The sequence below is a fragment of the Haliaeetus leucocephalus genome, unplaced genomic scaffold (assembly GCF_000737465.1).
Source record: "Haliaeetus leucocephalus isolate CR32 unplaced genomic scaffold, Haliaeetus_leucocephalus-4.0 Scaffold284, whole genome shotgun sequence".
NCBI lineage: Eukaryota > Metazoa > Chordata > Aves > Accipitriformes > Accipitridae > Haliaeetus > Haliaeetus leucocephalus.
The window spans coordinates 6,991,817-7,012,979 of NW_010972720.1; the positions used below are offsets into that span (position 1 = coordinate 6,991,817).

Genomic DNA, 21,163 nt, shown 5'->3' on the forward strand with positions numbered 1-21,163 from the left:
ATAGACAAATGTTTGTATAGTACAGCAGCTTAAAATGCAGTGGCCAGAGGTTTCTTTGAAGGAAGGAGCCCAAAAGAATGTGAACCAAAATTACTGTAGGAGATCTAAGGGCTTTGCTTTTATTTTAAAAGTGGTTCATGAGGCTAAATGAAGTCCATCATGATAGTAGGCTGTAAAGATGTTATATTTGCTGTTGACCTATCTCTTGGAGATCTTAAAAGCTGGGAAAATACTGAATAGAAGAGTTCCAGTTGTTTTATTAAATGCATGCCATATTCTCAATGCATTGAATTGCAAATGGATACAGCTCCCTTCTACCAAAAAACCCAACCTTAAGATAATTTGGCAAGTTGTACAGCGTACGATAAGCGACACTGGGTATTAGTGTGTGGTTAATGAACGATGTATAATAACCTCATAGACAATTGACACTCATCTGTTTTAATCATATGGGGTGACACTATTTGTATAAACCCCAAATTATTGGTACTAGCGCCTTGAATTGCAGTTTTATTTCTTCTGTCATTTCTGGTTTATTCCTTCCTCTTAAGATGAATGTTCTCTTTGAATTTCAGAGTAATTGGTCTGGAAGCTCCTATGATTCAGTCCAATCAAGGAGAGTGGTCATTTCTCACAACATGGATAAAGCACTGAAAGAAGGTGAGTCTTAACCTGGACAAAGGAGCATTAGACTCTGAATATCTCTTGTCCTCTTAGCAAACCATGACTGCACAATATTCCAGGATTTTAGAATATGACCCTGGTTTATTCCTTGATACAGAATAAAAGTGCAAGGTCTTGGTTTTCCCAAGAGATCCACTGTAGTAAGTAATATGTTGCTGTTTTTACAATTTAACTGATATCTCATCATTTTAGTGGCTGTTTTTTACAGAAATATATTGAAATAGTCCTCAATACTTGTACATGAAACAAAAGGGTAACAGTTCAAAGATTCTTGATTGGGTTTTCGTGAACTGATAAATCCTGTGGACTCTTGCGAACAGTCTTCCCATTTAGTGCAATTCTTGCCATGAAGACTGAATCTAAAATCAACATTTGTATTTCTGGCTGATATAGTCTATGAAATCTGTGGATCACCAGTGTAGTCACTGGGCTTTAGACTGTAAAATGTGAACCATGATCATATGGATTTAAAATAACTTGTTTACAATTCTTTAAAATAAAGAATAACTACTACTCTACACGCATTTTTTTCAACAGACTCCTGGTAATACAAAATATTGTAGAACTTGGGGATAGCATCAGAGTTTGAAGTAAAGATTTTTTTATTTGTTACTTGAAAGATTATGCTAGGTTGGAACTTAAAGAATGATTTGGGGGGGGAACAGACGTGGTTTGCATATTAAAAGGAGGAAACACATAAAGATTTATGTCCTGTAGCTTTTAAAATGTATTTATAAAATTTGATGCCATTTCAGTTTTTGTAAATATTTTATCTAATTTTGAATATTTTTTCCTTTAAGACTTCTTTGCAGTGCTGATTTTTTTCCGTATCTCTTTTCACATCTGGAGAGTATATTTTAAAATTACTGTTGTTTTAAACAGGTTAGTTGATTTATGAAAACTTCTTGGGACATGTAATGTTTTTAAAGTTATTTTTATGAATAGCTGTTAGCAGGATACGTAGCTAAAATATAAAATTAAAACACTTTACCTACTATGTCACATTTCTGTCAAGGTGAACTATTATAACATATCATAATTTGGTTTTAGGCACCATTTTCGTCTGCAGTCTGTCAGATTATAGGATTCCTGATGACGTGAAAAAGATAGCAGAGTCCAAATATTACACGTATGAAACAAGCACTAACAAGTTATTAGCTGTATTCTCACATGTGTACTTTACATTTTGGATAAGCTGCATTGGAGTTTGAAATTAAGCCTTGACATAATTGGCACGGAGTCAGAGGTAGTGGGGTTATCCTGAGACAGACAACAGGTATTGTAGAATACTGGGGGAAGATACTTGGGTTACACTTCTCTCCTGTTACTTGCACTTAGGAGTAACTTGTGTCTGTAAAAAATATGGGAGCTGTCTTCATCTAAGGTATTTATCCTGCAGATCATTCAGTTGGATGCATGAGTCCATCCTTACTCAGTAAGACTGAAAGTAAGTTACCAATATTTAAGTGATTCATTTTTCAGAGTTGAGGAGCTTCTGTTGTGACAGCTTACTTGCATTTCTGCTATTTCTTTTCAGAGTAGCTCTTACCCTCCATTCTCACTCTGAATTTTGGAGAGCAAACTTGTCAGATGTGGTTGTATTTGTTCCAGGCCTAAGTGACTAATGAAGCCAACTTCTCTTCTGTTACACAGTTTGACAAGGATTTGACTGTACTTTTCACTCTACCACACATAGACTTAAGCAAGCTTTTTGGTTTTGGAAGGTGCCCGAGTCAACTGGAGTTTGAGATACTGAATGAATCCCAAAAAGAAACATTTTACTTTTTTATTAAGTAAAATAAGTCTGTCTGAAAATAGACAGGACACATTCCTTGCCCTGTGACAGTTCCAAAACTTGTAGTTGTCTTGATATTATGAATGCTTTTTTTTAACAAGTTCATGGTTAAATAAAACTTCACTACTAATGGTACAAAAAATACTGTCTGTATTTCTGTTTCATTAGTGCTATATTCTAATGCTAATCAATCTTACACTGATGAGGACTGAAGTATTTGTAAATCCCAGGAATTTTTGCCAACTTCTTGCTGTCTAGATCTAACATGCTGTTCAACAAAATGCTTTAAAAAGTCTCAATCATTTTAGTTAGGAGACGTTCAGTTCTCCTGAGATTTTAATCTTGGTGACCAGTGCAGAATCCTACTGCCATTTGAGGTTTTGAATAGGTGGTGTCAGCTTATCACAGTGATGGTGTTTTGCAGTGTGTTTTTAATCAGGTTTTACTTCTCGTTACATTACCTTAGAGATGCAAGGATAACATTTTTGGAGGAGCCAGCATCACCTAACTTCAGAAATGCTGTTGCTGGTTATAAAGAGACAGCCCTGTGGTTAATTCTGACTTCTTCACCTGTTTTTCATCATCTGTGTAATTAAGTTTGCCTGGGGTTTACTGTTAGTTGCACCCCTCAAGAACTGCGTGTTGACTGTTAGTCACGCCATGCTTTTGCTGGTGTTACAGCCAGTCTGCATGGACTTTTCCCTCTGGGTTTAGAGTGGCGCTCCATTACTGCAGCGTTCCCTGAGGTTCTGTGGTGTCTCTCGTTTGACCAGCTGTCACGGGCTTTACTGTGTTTTTCCTAATGTTCTCATCATAGTCTGTTAATGTAGTTGGAAGGATAGATATCAGCGATCATCCTTAGTTTTAATTCAAGGAGTCATGCACATTTCCATTTCAACCATTGGTCTTATTTCAATAAACTTAAAAACATTACAGTGCTTAGATAGTTTTCCCGTGATGGTCATTGGCTGATAATAGTTGCCTGAGTCTTGGATAGTTTCTCATCTTGCCAAAGCCAGTGTAACAGAGTTGTTGGGAATTGGCTTTCTACAATGTTGGTCACTAAGTGCCACCAAGAAGAAACTTCTGTATACGTTGGTTTACAGCTCAGTTCTAAATTTCTTTCCTATCTCCCGTTGACAACAGAGTAGTATAAAAGGACAGTGCTTCAGAGTACTGCTTCATTCTTGATTATAGCATACTTGCATAAGCTGTAGATACAAGGTGAGGGAAAGCTGTGAATTAGCCCTGCTGCTGTGTGGTGTGTTTTATGAAATCTAAGTGCTCAAAATCAGAACAAGTTTAACATTATAAAAAGATTTTCCTTGCTGAATAAGGCAGAAGGAGAAGGCCTTTTAGTTGTAAACCCCTGAGTCCCTTTTTCAGCCAGTAGTACTTGAGTGACTAACGCAAAACTGTGTGTTTTCAGTATTTTTCATGCTTTTTCTTGATAGATTGATTTGATTCTTGTTTGTCTTTCATTTATCTTACGCAAAGAAAAGATGACCCACTTTTACAAATACTTTTAGCCTTTTAATGCTTCCTGTTGCTTATGTGGTAACTTTGTGTTTTCAGCCCATATCATATGATAGTTTAGGAATATGTCTCTTGAGGCTGCGTTCAGTCAGACTTGTGCTGCTGTCACGCAGCATACTGTTTGGGCTGAGGGCTGTAGCTGTCAGTAGATTTATCTGCCATGTGAATAGCTGGTCTCCCAGGAACTGAATTTCGTCTTCCATTTTTATTGCCCCATATCCTGTGGTCTTTGTTATTCTTCACAGTCAGTCTTTGTCTCTACTGCTTTAGTAGTGCCAGGAAAATAGATCTCCATATTACTTACCTGCTTTACTGCATCATTTATGAGTAAGTAAAACAGCATGGGCCATACATAGCACAACAAATCCCAGCAGAACTTCACTGGTGAAATCCTACTGCTGTGAAAACTGACTATTTATTCATATCCTGTGTTTCTTAGCTCTTAAAATATTTCATGCCAGCCAGCCATCTCTTCTTTCATAGTGGCTTATCTTCCTTCAACCCTGTGTTGACCTTGTTGGAAATATTTTGGGAACTTAATTAGATTCTACCTCTGGATCAGATTTTCCCTGTCTGTGTTGTTGACCCCTTAGAAGAACTCTGTTAGGGATGTAAGGCAGGACTTCGCTTTAGAGAAGGAGTTTTTTCCCCAATCTATCTCATTTCCCAACTTAAGGTCCACATATTGACGTTTAGAAAAATAATTTGCAGTAGCTTCTGCCACTCTGTATTTGAAAAGCTGTATTCTTTTTTTTTTTCCGCAGGTTTCAAAAAAATGAGTTGTTTGGGTCCAAAACATGAGCAAGACTTAATTTGAATTCATGTTCGCTCTGTTACTGGATTCAAACACTTGGAGCTAAGAACTCTTGGCAAAGGGTACATGGGCAAAACTATTTGAACAGAAATTTGTCTGATTTTTTTTTTGAAGCATTTCCTAGATCTTTTGAACATTTTTTTTCTCTATTGTTTATATATTTGGAAATTTCCGTAGTTTTTTCTGCACATTTATAATAATGATTAAAGAAGCAAATGTCAAGGAAATGTTAATAAAAATAAACCAGACAATATGGAATGGGAGACTGTCAGGGTATGATCCCTTTTGCACAGGGGCTATCCATCTATGCACAATGATAACATCTAGTCTTAAACATGTCAGTTTCATAGAGTTTGAATAGTGTTGTAAAATGCAAGTAAGCCAAGAAATGCTAGTGTTTTTCCAAGCACAAACTTTAACAAGAGAACTGAAATCTAGAAATCACTATTGCTAGTGACTGGGGCAGATTCCTAGTCACTGAAGTCTGGGCATTTACACAGCATTTTGCCAGCCTTTAACACCATGGTCTAAATAAAGATTTAGTGGGCATGAGAAGCTTCAATAAATAAAGATAATATTAAGTATAAAACCTCATCATCTTAATTTGTATTGTATACCTAAAACATAATAATACAGTGAGTGATTAATGGCCTTTATCTCTTTAAATTTAAAAATTAGTATCTTGGAAATGATGGAGTTGCATGTTCAGAGTATTTATTAGTAATTTTTAGGGTCTTCAATATAGGGGCTTTAATATTTTAGTTTGACTTTTGAGGATGAAGATAAGGTGCGCTTTTTTTTTTTTTTTTTTTTTTTGACTGAATTGGGTTTTGGCAGGAGTGGAAAAGTAGTAGCTGTAACAAATAACTGAGCATTTAACATTTACTTCTATAGAACAGTTCTTTGCCATGTTCCTAACGGTGGTATAGTCTGCCATCTTTTTCCATTAAATTTTTGTTGAAAGTATTTTTCTTCAAGTATAGCTTATGATAACCATATCATACATGGTAAATCTAGCGTTGTAGTAGAGCATTATAATATTGCTTCTTGGCTGTTTGATGGTGGTTTCCTGTTGCAGGGTCTTAACACAATTCACATTGATGTTGCATTTCTATTTTACAGATTGCGATGCTTGCTGTTGTAGAATAACTCAAGCCAGTGCTGTAGCTATACCTTCCCTTCTGTTGTTCATATGGTCACAGGAGAGTTTTGGATTTGACCATAACTTAAGTGTAATGATTCTGTTCTCTCCAGTGCTTTCAGGAAAGGATATTTACTTCTTGTTTGAAACTTGGAAGGCTGTGTTTGCATTTGCATAGGGAGAATATTTCTAGTCTGTTTTTTATCGGTGCTTTGAGAAAATGGGTAGGCGTTTAGTCCTTGTTATTCAGATTTCTGTGTTATTTTTCATGAAGTTGGGTGATGAATCTTAGCAGCATAAGAACTGTCTGCTGTGAAGTTCTGCAAATGGCAGATTTGAAGCCAGTCTGACCCACTGACTCTTACGGTGCCACTGAACCTCTGAATGAATGAATGTGGAAGAAGGGGCAGCAGTTACTGTAAACCTGCGTGGGGTTAGGAATGAAGGAAGGGTCTAGAGGGCTGTCCTCACGAACCTCCACACAAGCTTCTGGCTCTCTACTCCCAACACTCTTTTAGTTTGCAGTCTTTAAAAAGAGTAATTAAAGAGGCTCAACTTCATGCAGGAATGATTTTTAATCAGATTGTAACAACCGGGGACTTGGATCTTCTGAACTAGTTTAGAAAACCCAGTAGAGGTTTCTACAGTTTTGCACCAGACTCAAAGCTGTCACTGCATCTGATTTGATTAGAAGAAATTTGTTTCATGTTTGTAGCGGCTGAGTTAGTGGTAGTAAGGTATTGTCCTGGCAGTGTCTTCTGCTTTGCCTTTTATTCCTTTCTTGTCTTCTGATCAGTTGTTTTCAATGTTTTAGAGAACGTGCAGTGTAAAAATAATGAGAGTAGATGCAGTTATTACAAAAGAAAAGAGTAATCAAGCTATAAGAAAAAGGAGGTTGCAGAAAGATGTGGGAAAAGTTGTGGAAAAATAGATAGTTAAAATGTATATTGTGATGGGAGACTTAAGTAATAAACTTCAGTTTTTAAAATGCTGTTCCCAGTTGCTCTTTGGTGTATCAAGGGATTATTCGTCAGTTTGCTTATCAGAAGACCACTACCTCTTAACTGTTTTTATCACTTTGTAGTATTTATGGGTGAGAGTTTTCAATGAAATAAGATTTCTTCTATTTTAGAAAAGTAATGATATTGGATATGTTTCAGCGTTGGAAGTTCCTATCCTGCAATATGGCTCTGCATATTTTTTTCTCTCCTGGATCAGAAAAAAGAATAAAAGCTTCTATTTATTTATTTATTTTCTCAAAATTAATTTAGAAGCCTCGAAATGACTTAGCAAAAGGCTTTTAACTATATATTTCAGCATACTCAGTGAAGTGACTCAGTTTCTTTCTTTATAAACCTGAGGAAGTTGACTAATGAAGCATTTGACTCGAAACTTTTATCAATTTTAGCCTTTTCATTTGAAATGTTTTTAACAAGGTGACATTTGATGAGGTCTGCTAGTATTTCAGGCAGGCAAAAGTATTCAACTTAACACACTAATAGCAGAACAACTCATTAGTTCACTGTAACGCTGCTGGGGAGCTTTTTATAGCTTACTAAGCTGCCCAACAAACAACTTCTATCGAAGTGGAAAGTAAGAAATAGTGGAGTCACATGATTAATTGGCACCATGGGCTTACACTGACAAATGAGATGTACTTTTGATGTAAAAGTCTGAAATCAGGATGTCTGGTAAAGAAGCTGCTCAGATTATCAGGAACATGACCGATTTTCCCCCTTCTTGTTCAGTTATCCCTCTGGTAGATGCAAACTGACTCCTTCCACCTCAACTTTTTCCCCATCTTGTAACTGCTAAACATGGCTCATGCATGCTCCCTCCTAGACCTCCAGGGACATTGCTGTAGTGAAACATCAGTAAAACTGGCGGCACACAAATATCAAAAAGAAAAGTCAGAATGGTAGAAGATGGTGTTGCCATGGGATTTGGAATTACAGTGATCTTGGTTATTGCTTGTAGATATCATTTGGAATACCTCGTCATTTTTGAAGTTGATGCTGTCTCGCTAATCTACTTGTTCTATCTTATCTCTAGCTCTTCTGATCCTATAATGTACTTTCTGCAGTGTTGTTCAGTACTCTATGTCTCTTGGAATCCAAAAATCTTATCACCACCCCTTTTAACTATGACTTTGGAGTGGAGACTGTTGAATTCCTGTGTAAAGGCAACTGCTTTCAGTCTGCAACAGCCTAGACACAGTCAGATTATATGATAGTTCATATAACGAAATCCACCGGGGAGAGACAGGTATTGGTTTGAGGTTTGTGTGTAGCTAGTAACCTGACTGCCTGAGCAAATCCACTTACAGGCTTTGCTTTGCAAAATGACCTCCAGTAACCTGTTAGGTGCAGATTTCTGTAACTTTGCCAACCTCACTTTCTTTGGCAAGAATTTAAAACCCAAAGAAGAAGATATAAAACTTACTACCCATCTAATTTTTGAGGAGAAGGGTGGAGGATTACATTTTTCCTGGCTTGGTGTGCCTTCCTCTTTTGCAGTTTTTGCTATTTATTGTTTTGTTTCTTCTTTCAGTGTTTGACTACAGCTATAGAGATTACATCCTGTCCTGGTATGGGCAACTCAGCAGAGATGAAGGGCAGCTGTACCAGCTGCTATCTGAAGACTTCTGGGAGATTGCCAAACAGCTGCGACAGAGGCTGAGTCACATTGATGTAGTTAAAGTTGTCTGCAATGATGTAGTGAAAGCTTTACTCTCGCACTTCTGTGACCTTAAAGGAGCCAACACCAGGTAAAAACAGAACTGTCTTTTGTTGGAATTTTCTGCTTCTCTCTTTGCTTTCAGAGGTGTTATATCAAAGTAATGAAGTGTAACGCTTTTGTAGGCAACTGGTGAAGAAAACTGTTCCAGCTTATTACCAGTTTTAGAGATCAAGCAGGCCTCAGGGCATCTGTAAGACCTGTGGAAGGAAACACTTGTCCTCCTTTTTCTCAGAGTTTGGATTCACTGCTGTTTCCATTTAATCCTTGAATCCTTTGCTCATGGTAGGAGGTGGGCTGTGTGAGCAGTTCCTGCAAGTGTGAACCTGCAAGGGACAGGAGAGGCGCTGTCAGAGCAGTCAACAGACAAGAAAATAGTTATTTGCACCTTTCCCAAAATAGGACCAGGGTTAATTCCATTGAGTTTTCCATTTCTTCTGGCCCTGGGAGGCAAAGCCTTGCGGTTTCTGTAAGTGGCCTGTCCTGCAGTAACAAGATTTTTCTAGTGGCAAAAATTGTCATCTGGATTTTCTTTCTATGTCTAGGTTATCTTGCTAATTCCATGAATTTCCTTTTTGGCAAGGCTCTTTTTGTCCACTTAAAAATGTCAGCTGTCCACTAGAGTTGCACCCAAATTGTAATTGCAAATGAGAACTCTTAGCCTATGCAATTTCCACATCTGAATGCACAGTTTGTGTAATTGTGCATGGAATTTGGGCTTATTTCTGCACTTAACTTGCATTTCAGTTATCGTAATTTAAATATGCTTTGGTCATTCAGATTTAGACTATACATTTTATACTATGACGTAGTTTTGCTTACAGTTAGATCCATGTATTTTTAACACCCCTTCAGAGAAAAAAGATCAACTGTTTTCTGTCAGTGACCAGTCTGTGCTGCCATTCACACTTCTTTCTGTTCTGGACCAGAAGATAGGGTTAATGTATTTGTGGTAGATGCCAGCTTTATGTAAGCTGATGTGTAGGAAATAAAGACAAAAAAGGGTGGTTACATTCAAGAAAAGAAGAAATTAAGGTGTATGCATGTTGCAGTAGATCTTGCACTGGATTCCAGATACTACTTTATTTCAGTTCTGGAATGTGGTAGAAATCTTTTGTTCAGGTAAAGCTCCTAAGTGTGCTGCCTGATTTTTAAGCATTATGCTTGCACTTGCCCTGTGTCACAGTAAAGTGCTTGCATTTGGGAAGAGTTTGATTTGAACAGTTAAAGGATGAGGATGGTGTTTTTCTTTTAAAGTGTAAATGTTTTCCTGTTTGAAGCTGGGGATGTAGAATGTACAGTTGCAGAATTATTAATTGTTACTAATGCTGATTCTGGATGAGGTTTCTTATCTGCTGAGAATTATGACCACTTCTTCTAGGTCTTTGTTGGATTGTTATTTCCACTATATAGAGCTAAAATAAATTCTCCTAGGTATTTTCCAATTAACTTTTTCCCTTTGGAATGGTAAATGCACCTTAGTCAATGCTGGATAGGCAGGCTGTGTTAATGTGGTAATGGAAAAAATTCTGTCAAGAATTAATGTGATAGCGGGTTAAAAAACTGCAACAAACCCCACAGCTGTAACTGCAGGCTTCGTATAGGTTGAAACTGGACCCATTGACTGTTTTCCACATACTGCAAGGCTGTGAATTCACAAGGAGGAAGGTCTGGTTTTAAGCCGCCTAACAGTAGATCAGCGCCATGACGCTGCATGATGCAAAATGTGAAGCACTAGTGTATCCTCATGCTGCTCATCCAGACTTGCTTAAAAAGGCCAGGAGGCTTTATGGAAATTGCACAGGGCTCACCTTTTCTTGGCAGATGGAGAGAGGACTTAAATGCTGTGTATGCACTATGGCAAAGTCAGCAGAAGTGTGACATTGTGCTCATACGCTACAGATTGAATTTGTACTGCTGGGTGATCTGAGCATGCATGTAATAAACCTGGAAGCACAGCGGAAGACTCTGATACTGGTTTCTTTTTAAGGGAATTTGTGGTTTTAAGACTAATTAGAGTTTTGTACTAAATTGCCTACTGCTGTAGAGTTTGTGCTGGAACCTGCTGACATTTTAAGCTATAGACCGAGAACTGCAAAGTATGTCACTTCTAGCTTGGAAGGTAGAGTTTCTTGGAAAGCCTTCAATTAATTTCTATATTGCTGTCCTTGTTTTGGCTGGGATAGAGTTAATTTTCTCCCTAGTAGCTGGTATGGTGCTGTGTTCTGGATTTAGAATGAGAATGATGTTGACAGCACACTGATGTGTTAGTAGTTCCTAAGCAGTGTTCATACTAAGTCAGGGACTCTTCAGCCTCTCATAATGCCCTGGAGTGAGAGGAGGGGTGTGAGGTGGGCACAAGAAGCTGGGAGGGGACACAGCCGGGATAGCTGGCCCAAACTGGCCAAAGGGGTATTCTGTATCGTGTGATGTCATGCCCAGTATGTAAACTGGGGGGCAAAGCTGGCTGTGGGCCGCTGCTCAGGAACTGGCTGGGCATTGGTCAGCGTGTGGTGAGCAACTGCATTGTGCATCACTTGTTTTGTATATTCTAATTCTGTTATCGTTGTTATTATTATTATTACTTTCCCTTCCTTTTCTGTCCTATTAAACTGTCTTTATCTCAACCCACAAGTTTTACCTTTTTTCTGATTCTTGCCCCCGTCCCGCTGTGGGGGAGCGAGCGTGTGGTGTTCAGCTTCCTGCTGGGTTAAACCACGACAGTTGCCACAGTTCAAACACAGGAAATTCTTCCTCCTAAGGTAGGGAGCACCGAGGTCTTCTTGATCTACCTTTGCTTTCTGCCAAATGTTTTAAAGATGGTAGTAAATTTAAATTGGCATTCACATGTTTCCCTCTGTGTGTCTGATAATGAATCCAGTTAGTTTTGGATGATAAATATAGTGGAACAGAGACTGTCATGAGAGCAAGGTATCTTTCCTGTTGAGATGCGGTGCTCCAACAGGCATCACATCTCCGCTGCTGAGTTTGTACCGCAGTGTGACAGCGAAGGGCATTTTGTTTGTTATCTGGTGGCTTACGAAGTTTTGAATACCTCTCCTGCCATCTCTGGAGGGCGTGCCACCTAAGCCACTTTGCCTCAGTGTTCCTATATGACAAAAGATAAATCCACTGAAGTAATGGAAAGAAATTGTCTGTGCCCAGGAGGACAGAGATGTCCGTTTCTTCAGTGTGAAGTTCACGTGTTGTGTCACTGCGTACATGTCAGCCACAGAAATTCCTTTACTTTTGTGCTTTCGCTGAGTAACTTCGACCTGTAATACCGGATAGATCAGGATGCCTGAGGGGATGAAAACAGGCTGTGACTTTTCAGAATGAGGAAGGGTGCTACAGTCTTTCCCTTTGGTCCTGCTTTCCCTCTGGCTTATTTTAATCATCTCGAGGCTCCGCTTAGTAATAAACAGCTGAAGGTACATGGCCAGCAGAGGCCAACAGATGAGGAAAAATGCTTCCCTGAATGAGGGAGAGCGTGAGGAGAGGAGAGGCCACTTCCACGGTGGCCAGTGGTAGGCAGGGAATGGGAGGGAGAAGCCTGGCAGTGTTACGTCCATTTCCCCTTTCTTTATTCTATCCCCTGGCTTTCTTTAATGGTGACTGTCTTTCCTGCTCCTGCCAGACACTTCTACAGAGTGCAATAAGGGCAGAGACACTCCTCTAGCCATGGGCAGAACTGTCTGAGGTGACACAGAGCCATGCAAGCTGTAGGCAAGACAACTCCCAACTCTTCCGTCTTACATGCATTGCTGGGGTGTACCTTGAGGTCCAGCTGGGGCTCTAAAGGATCCTGGCACTTTTTAGTTACAAAATTTGTGGCAATTCAGAATATTTTAGGCAGGAAACAATTTCATTCCTAATATTAGCTCAGGGTAGAAATGGAATATGATGCTTCCCTGGGTCCAGTGTTAGCTAGTTTATGAGTCTGTGATATGGAAGAAAAAATCAGCCTTGTATTTATTGGTAGAAGCCACTGTTCTTGTCCCATATGTTGTACAGAATCAGGAGCACATTCATAACAGGGTTAGCCAAGTGCATGCTGCAGGGTAGAGAGGGTAGTATTTGGCTGGGGCAACTTGATCCCAAAGGTAGAGGAAGAATTGATTTCTGCAAATACAGATATGTGGTGTTGCAGGCTGCTTCTGGCAGGTTGACTGGTACGTGACATCTTGATGGGATGCTCAGAAGTCTTTCTGTGAGTGTGTGCCCAGACTTGCAGCATAAGTCATGACTTCACAAAATGGATTCTTGGGGGCCGGAGGCTATGCGCAGTGCTGATTCAGAACCCATATTTAAGGGCTCAAAGCTCTTGGAAAGTGTGAGGTGGGGAGGAAGTGCTGTGGGGAAATTGCTGTTTGAGTGATCAATGTGACAAGCAATTTGGGGATTTAAGTTTGTATTGCACAAGTTTTGGTAATATTCCTTTTGTTTTCTATGTGTTACTGACAGGGTAAGGAGGGAGACAACTCAGTTCTTAATTTTCTTGACCCATGTGAATACCTTTGCTCGTGTAGATACATAACTTGTATTTTTTGTGATCACAGTGTGTAGTGTGATAAGAAACTCAGTAAAAATAAAAAGTGCTGCCACCACAAACTGATCAAGAGCAGATTGATGCAAAGGGATTTTAAGTGCTTGAGATTTGATTTGTTTAATCCTATAGATGCATCCAAGTTGTCAGGATAGCTACTAAACACCTCCCACAGTTCTTGTTTTTCTTTTATAATTCTATTTGCCACCCACAAACCAGGAATACCAAGAACTGCTTATCACAGCCTCTGGAAAAGAATATCAAGAGGATTAGTATGAAATTGTAGAGGTTCGTTGCAATGGGAGCAGCTGTATGAAAGTGCTGAGAACAAAATAGTCATGAAAAGCCAAGGTCTGAGCATGTTATTAAAGTTAATTCATGGGTAGCACCAGGTCTAAAGCTCACCATTGCCTTCAAGCTTCAGTGCGGGAAGCCTGGGTTTCCTGTTAATGATTGAGTATGACCTAGATACCACAATAAGCATTAGGACCTCCTGGTGCTGATATGGTCATACCACAGCTTGTAAGCTATTCATACATTCGAGTCTGTTATCAACATGACATATCAAATGCTATTTCCTGAAAGAGGTAACTGTGACATGTATAAATTATATGGTTATCTTCACAGTAAATATTAGATAAAGTGATTTATAAAACTTGCTGATGTATCTTGATAAAAATGGCAGCTGTGGAAATTTTGGTGTTGGCTTTGTCCTTATGTTTTGTTGTGCTTTTTGGGTTTGGTGTGGTTTGTTTTCAGGGGTTTTGTTATGTTTCGGGGGTTTTTTTTTGTTTTTTTTAGTAGGTACTTTTTTCAGGTGTGTTTATGATGCTGGCTTGTAAAGGTCTAAATTTGTTTCTTTTATTTCTTAGAAAGTTCAAATATATCGAGCAGTTTTCATTCTGCTGCACTAGCAAGAAGCTTAGAGATCTGAGGGCAATACAGGTGAAGAGATGCAGCCTGCAGGTGGTTTTGGTGGTTCTCAGAATCAGTTTAATGAAAGTGTGTGGTGAGTGTTGAATGTACTGATGAAAGTCATTTAGAGTTACATGTGCACGTCAGCTCACAATTGCACTGATTGAGACTTAAATGTAACTCTGCAAGACTCTCTCTTGAAAGACTAATTAAAGAAATAGCAAGGCTGAAGGGAATGTTTTGTGATTTATTTATTTATTTAAAGAGAAAGCACCTTTACATAATTTCCTGTGGAGTTGTTAATGTTTTTACAGACTCTTTGGTGGTCTGGGATTTTTTGGGGGGGGGTGAGGGGGTGGTGTTCTTTTAATATTATTTATTTATTTGCTTGCTTCCTATTTTCAAAGCAGACAGATTTATCTTGTTTGTCATCATTAAGTTCCTGGTCATGCATGTCTCCTAATCAGTGTACTTATTTGGGGATTTCTTGCCCTTGAACTGGTGGTACTGCCAACCCCAAACCTGCAAAGTCCCAAGTTGCATGGATATTTTAAGTGATAACTTTGGGGCTGGCTTTTAATTTTTTTCACCCCCTTTAGGACTCATTTTTAAGCTCCTCCATGTCATCGTGAGGGTTGAGACTATACAAAAATAAAGACAATGTTTCATGTCAGGAGCATATACCCAACCACAAATATCAGTTGTCTTTTAATACTCCTGACTGTAATGAGTCTTTACAATACAGGGAGTTACCAGATGGTTCTAATTAAGACTGTGGGTATCTAGAGTAAATCCTAGATAAAAAGAGGTATTTCTATGAGGTCCCTGTATTGGGAAACCTGGAAGCCCAGTCATAGATGATGGTCCAGTATTACAAAACTGCCGTGGGTCCTGCGTTCCTGAGAAGTGAGGAATTGGTGTTAAAGAGGTGTTGGTATTGGCTCAGAGTTGCTTAGTTATAGCATGGGAAGGAAATGATGGTATTTCTATAACGTTGGCAATGTTTTAACTGCTTGTCTTTGGGAACACCAAAGCAAATCTGCTGTTCGGCTTTCCTTTATAAAGTGCTGGATGAACTCGCAGGTTTGCAGCAATAGGGGGTAAAGTCTTAGTATTGATGACGTTCAGCAGGACACACGTTCAGTAATTGGACGAAGCAATCTCAGAGCAGGGGATAGTTACAGCAGGTGTCATTTTGGTCCCAAAGAAAAGTGCTGCTTGGAACAGACTTGGAATTTGCTTTGGCAGGCCCTACCTATGGATCTATATTCACAGACCACTGCCTGTTCTTCTACTGGTTTGGGGGGCAGCTGAAGGAAATCCCTTTGCTTTCTGATGCTATGAAATAACATTGGATAGCATTAAAAATTCAGAACAGGCTTAAAAGATTTCATAAAATGAAACTTATGGAAAAGAAACTTAGGCAAAATTAAGGCTGGCTTTGTAGCTCCCGGGGGAGTGAAGAGGAATATGACCTGTAAGCATGCTGTGGTAAAGCATGAGTTTTGTCTACTGTTTTAAATCACTGAAGTCACCCGCATCTTGATACACCAATATATGTCATTATTACTTCAGTCTTGATTGTTCAGGAAGACACAAATGAATTAAGTTGCCACTTGCCATTATTTTTCAATCACCTAAAGCAGATTAAATGAGCCTGGTTTACAAAGCTTGTATCGTGCCTGTTTTGGAACTGTTTGCTAGAGTGCCACATTTATGTTAGTTTGCTGCACGCCGTTGTGCTCAGAATTTATGGATAATTGGCTGGGCTTTCAAAGTGCTCTCTAAAAATATCTGCACACAGCAAGAGTTTTCTCTGTGTGTACGTGCATGTGGATTGCAGCTAAGTTTCAGCTTTTGCTGTTGGTCTCTGCAAAATGAACAGTGCCTTTCTTTACGCTTGATCACATTCCCACAGAGTTGAAGATCAAAGTATTATACCAAGCTGTAAGAATATGCCTGATCAGGACATCTTAGCTCCTGCTCCACAATAGTAATCAGACTTGGTTTGGTAGCTGAGCAGTGCTGTTAATACTTCTGTATTCTGCTCCTTTTTTTTATGGTTATCAGTGAAGGGATGCTGTTTTCTGGGCAGACCTTTCATTGACACAATGTATTCTCCCTGCAAGCTGATCAATGGTTATATTGAGGCAAACAGAAGGGTAATGCTTCGTGTATAAATGCAAATGAGGATATAAGCCTTGGATGTCTTGTCTTGTCTGTTTTACTACTGGCATATTGATTTATTTTGTAGTTGTTAAGCCTCCCCCCAAGCTTCCTCTATTGCTTTCAGTCTCCCCTTTATTTCTCTTGCCCAAACAGCAATGAAAACTGCAGGATTTGTTGACACAACTGTTTGGCACTGATATGCAAAGCTTTGAATTTCCTGAAGACTTTGTTTCTCTATTCTTTTCATAAAAATCTGGTGGCGTTCTGTGCCTTCCCTTTTTGCTTATTAGATCACGTTTTAGGTACACTTCAGCTGGGAGAACAATTGAAAGAACCCCTCTTTAGAGAGTCCTGTCATCTTAAGTAATGGAGATAACTCCAGAAAAAATTGAAACTCTTTGTAAATGGCCTGTCAGCTGGAGAGTATGCAACTCTGCTCCCCCCCTTGCATTCCTGTAGGCAGGAACACAGACAAATGAGAAGGGTAAGAATCAAATATTTGACTTTCTCTTTGTTTATTCTGTTCCGTTTTCCATTTGTGTTCTGCTGGCTGTGTATCAGAAAAGTCCTGGCATAGGTCCAACTCAGCCAAGCTGTATGTATTGGCTGTTGACTAGGGATAAATTTGTACAATAGGGAGACAAAGATAATGAGAAATGAGTTCTCTTGCGTGGATGATAGTATAGGTGCAGTTAATGCTTCAGGGTGTTTGCAGTCCCAAACAGACTGGCATTCCTCAGGAGACTTGTAGAGAGGTATTGAAGGCAAAGAAGACTAATCACAGTTTAGTAAAATTTTATGTGCATTATGGTTCTGTTTCATGCTTTGCACATGATATGAAAGTATAACTTGATCTAATCACTATGCATGATGTCCCACAAATAAGGTAAGAGTGTCCAAAAAGAATGGGTTTTGTGAGTTCATGGGCAAAAAAGCAATCACCACTTGCTTTTAGTTCTCACTCTGTATTGTTGTTGTTAATACACAGGAACCAGTTGTTAGGAGAAGTCAGTTTGCTGGTAGCCAACTGATGTTCAGTGTAGGTCATCCTGTTTGCCAGCATTTTGCATATGCTTCTGGCTGTGTTTCTAAGTGGCTGACTTTGGGTGGACCAACCTGTCCAGAAAAGGAAGACTTTACTTCCCCACTAAGAGGTCACTGTACATAAATGACCCAGACTTTCTGTCTGCCAGTAGTCTGCCTGGGATGTGTCTGGTTTTGGATAAATAAGGAATGCCTTTAGGGAGAGCATGTGATGGGAAATGTTTGATGCAGCGTAGAGGAGGCTGTAGGATATGTCTGGAGTATGCAAGAGGAATGGAAATGCATTGAGGAAAATAACTAGGTATTCAGCTGCCACAGAGAAAAGAAAAGATCCTGCCAAAACAAGATAAACAGCTTTCTGAGCTCAGTCATCTGCACAAACTGCACTGGTTGATAATGAAGACTACACATCATCTTCATAAACCGCTGCTCCTCAGAAGAACAGACTATTTACATCCAAGCTGTTCCAAGGAACTTGTTTTGAAATTTGTCTTACTTGTAACAATTGAAACTCTCTCCATGATTCACATTTGAAAACTAAGCATTTGATTTGAGATTGAGTAAGAGGCTTCAGTCAAATCGAAACCAAATGTCATCTTTACATTTCTCTTGTTCTGAAAATTAATTTAAAAACTAATTTTGGTCAGCTCGAGAAAAATGACTTGTATTATTAGAACAGAATTAGAGCTATTGTTAGAGTGTTGTTACTATTCCAACGTATTTGCTCCCTCCTTGACTGACTAGCAAAAATCAGTTTTTATACAATGCTGCCTGTCACTAGTGTCCATATAGTGGTGTCTAACTGAAAACTTCTGGTTTGACTGTATGCAGTCCTTGGTCACTTTTTCACATACAGAGGCAATGGGCTTGGAGCAGCTCTGTGAGTAACAGTCAGTTGACTCTAACCAGGACAGCAGCCTCTAGCTCTGAGAAGGACACAGAGGTTATAGAAGATGGTAGGAGGCACTGGTATGAAGATGTGACAGTTCTGAGCCTTTTTAACACCTTAGAGCCTTCAAGTGAAGACCAGTGCTGGCTGCCTTTGGAAATTACCGTGGTGCCTTTCAGGTGACACTGCGTCTGTCTTGCTGTAACCACTAGCATGGGTCACCTTGCTGTTAAGCTGTAAGTCTGTGATTGGAGCACATCAGGCATGTGGCCACGAAAGAACTGCTAGGGCACCTTGTCTCTGCTTCTACAGTCATTTTTGTATAAAGAAGAGGCACTGCTGTGACCTGCACTAAGGACTTCCTTGGCACATCAAGTCAAACATGTTGAGAAGTCCAGAAAACCATCGGCACCTGCGAGGAGATGAACCGGTCAGTATTGGGCCCAAAATCAAGATGGGGGAGGTTTGCTCCCTGTTTCTTTCAGAGCTGTGATCAGAAGAGCTGTTTGTGGGGAGTCTGCAAACAACACAGACTGTGCTGTCGTGGGCTTGCTCATCCAGCAGCACGTTGCTGTGAGTGTTCAGTGGCGCACAGCGCCCACCCCGTGCTTCGTGCTGCAGCAGTGGCACAACCACCCCTTCACTGTGTTAGCTCTGAAAGACTCTGTCTTGCCATCTTCCCAAAATGCACCTACCATGATTGCCAGGAGCCGGGAGGACATACTTGCCTGTTCAGTGGCAGGAAAAAGAGTTTATGCTACGTTACTGTATAGTATAGCACACTATACCTGTCCTAACTCCAGTACTGATGTACTTGCTTGAAGTTAGGAGCCTAATTCTTTCACCAAGTGCAAAGTGAAATTTTGGATTTCCTCCATTCATTAGTATCCAGCTTGCATAACCCTTACAGTTAGTGAGTGGATTATAGTGAATGCCTTCCCCAGCAGGCTAAGAGTGATTCTGGCTGATAGTATTCTCCTGCTCTTTCTTGAAGCTGAACCAGAATTAGCCAAAGGCAGGCAAGATGGACCCTGACACTGAAGCATTTAGGATGATGGAGGAAAACTGTGACTTTGTTCCCTAGTTGTTTTTTTTTTTTTTTTAATCTGTGGTGATTTATTAAGATATAACATGAGCACATTCCAGCTTCAGCCTACTGATCAGAGGACTCAGCTTGAGGCAAGTTCTCTTGTCTCTTTTCTGAATCGTTCTGTGATTTCTGCATGCCTGAGATGCTCAGATCCAAGCAAGTGTTGTTAACCTGATTTGGCCAAGAAGTAACTCACCAAATCTGTGATCTGGCTGAGAGGTGACTCAGATGGGACTTGGAAGATGCAGGTTCAGACCTATCAGACTGAGCAGAGCCTAAAGTCCAGGGCCTCTTACCCGCTCTGGGGTGACCATACTGCCCGCAGGGGTATTACCCCAAAGGTGGGGTTGCACACACACACGGAGCCCCTACAGTTTCATGCTTTCAAGTTTCATGCTTTATGTACCAGTAACACTGGTACTGGTAACAATATGGTTGGCTCTCACTTGTCAAACTACTGAGGGGACTTTGCAAGTTTCTTTGCACTTTGGGAGTCAATTCACCTTTCCCTGTTTGCCATCACGATTCCACCCTCTTTCTAAATCTGTGGGTGGGTTTTTAAAATCTTTTTCTAAATTAGTTTTCCACTTAGTGTAGATGGGTGATAATGCCAAGTCTGTTCCTATATAGTATCTTGCACAGACCAATTTGATGTAGCCTGCAGGTGGCAAGTTGAAAACTGCTGTTCTAAGAAAAGTCAGGTCAAACAGGCCAGTTATTTACTGGGAGATTTATTTGCCAGTAACAAAGGAAAGATGGTAACTTCGGTATCTAACAGGTAGACCTGTTTCTCAAACTAGATATGATCCCAAATCCTCTGCTTAAAGGTTCAGGTCTATAGTTAGTTTGCTCTACAAGAATGTATTTGCTTCTTGAGTTTGTGTTGTGGGTTGACTGTGGCTGGATGCCAGGTGCCCACCAAAGCCGCTCTATCACTGCCCCCGTCAACTGGACGGCGGAGAGAAAATATAACGGAAGGCTTGTGGGTCGAGACAAGGACAGGGAGAGATCACTCAACCAATTACCATCACGGGCAAAACAGACTTGACTTGGGGAAAATTAATTTAAATTATTACCAATTAAATCAGAGTAGGGTAATGAGAAATAAAACCAAATCTTAAAACCCCTTCCCCCCACCCCTCCCTTTTTCCTGGGCTTAACTTCACTCCCCATTTTCTGTACCTCCTCCCTGCCAGCGGTGGTGCAGGAGGATGGGGAATGGGGGTTGCAGTCAGTTCATCACATGTCTCCACCGCTCCTTCCTCCTCAGGGGCAGGACTCATCACACTCTTCTCCTGCTCCAGCGTGGGGTCCCTCCCACAGGAGACAGTCCTCCACAAACTTCTCCAACGTGGGTCCTTCCCATGGGCTGCAGTTCTTCATGAACTGCTCCAGCGTGGGTCCCCCATGGGGTCACCAGTCCTGCCAGAAAACCTGCTCCAGCGTGGGCTCCTCTCTCCATGGGGCCACAGGTCCTGCCAGGAGCCTGCTCCAGTGTGGGCTTCCCATGGGGTCACAGCCTCCTTCGGGCATCCGCCTGCTCCGGCGTGGGGTCCTCCCCGGGCTCCAGGTGGATATCTGCTCCACTGTGGACCCCCATGGGCTGCAGGGGGACAGCCTGCCTCACCATGGTCTTCACCACGGGCTGCAGGGGAATCTCTGCTCCAGCGCCTGGAGCATCTCCTCCCCCTCCTTCTGCACTGACCTTGGTGTCCGCAGGGTTGTTTCTCTCACACGTTCTCACTCCTCTCTCTGGCTGAAGTTTTTTTTTTTGGGGGGGGGGGGGGGGGGGGGGGGGGCCGCC

The 21,163-nt window shown here is 40.5% G+C and overlaps 1 protein-coding gene across 4 annotated transcripts in view; it reads left to right on the forward strand.

The window, feature by feature from the left end:
• Window positions 1-580: 580 nt before the first annotated feature.
• Window positions 581-21,163, forward strand: part of SNX25 (sorting nexin 25) — a 79,089-nt gene continuing 58,506 nt past the window's right edge. For all 4 annotated transcript variants that reach the window (XM_010570010.1, XM_010570011.1, XM_010570012.1 and 1 more), the window contains exons 1-3: window positions 581-660; window positions 2,084-2,131; window positions 8,521-8,737. In XM_010570010.1, coding sequence (XP_010568312.1) covers window positions 639-660; window positions 2,084-2,131; window positions 8,521-8,737 — 287 coding nt within the window. In that variant the 5' untranslated portion in view covers window positions 581-638. The remainder of the gene's footprint in view (window positions 661-2,083; window positions 2,132-8,520; window positions 8,738-21,163) is intronic.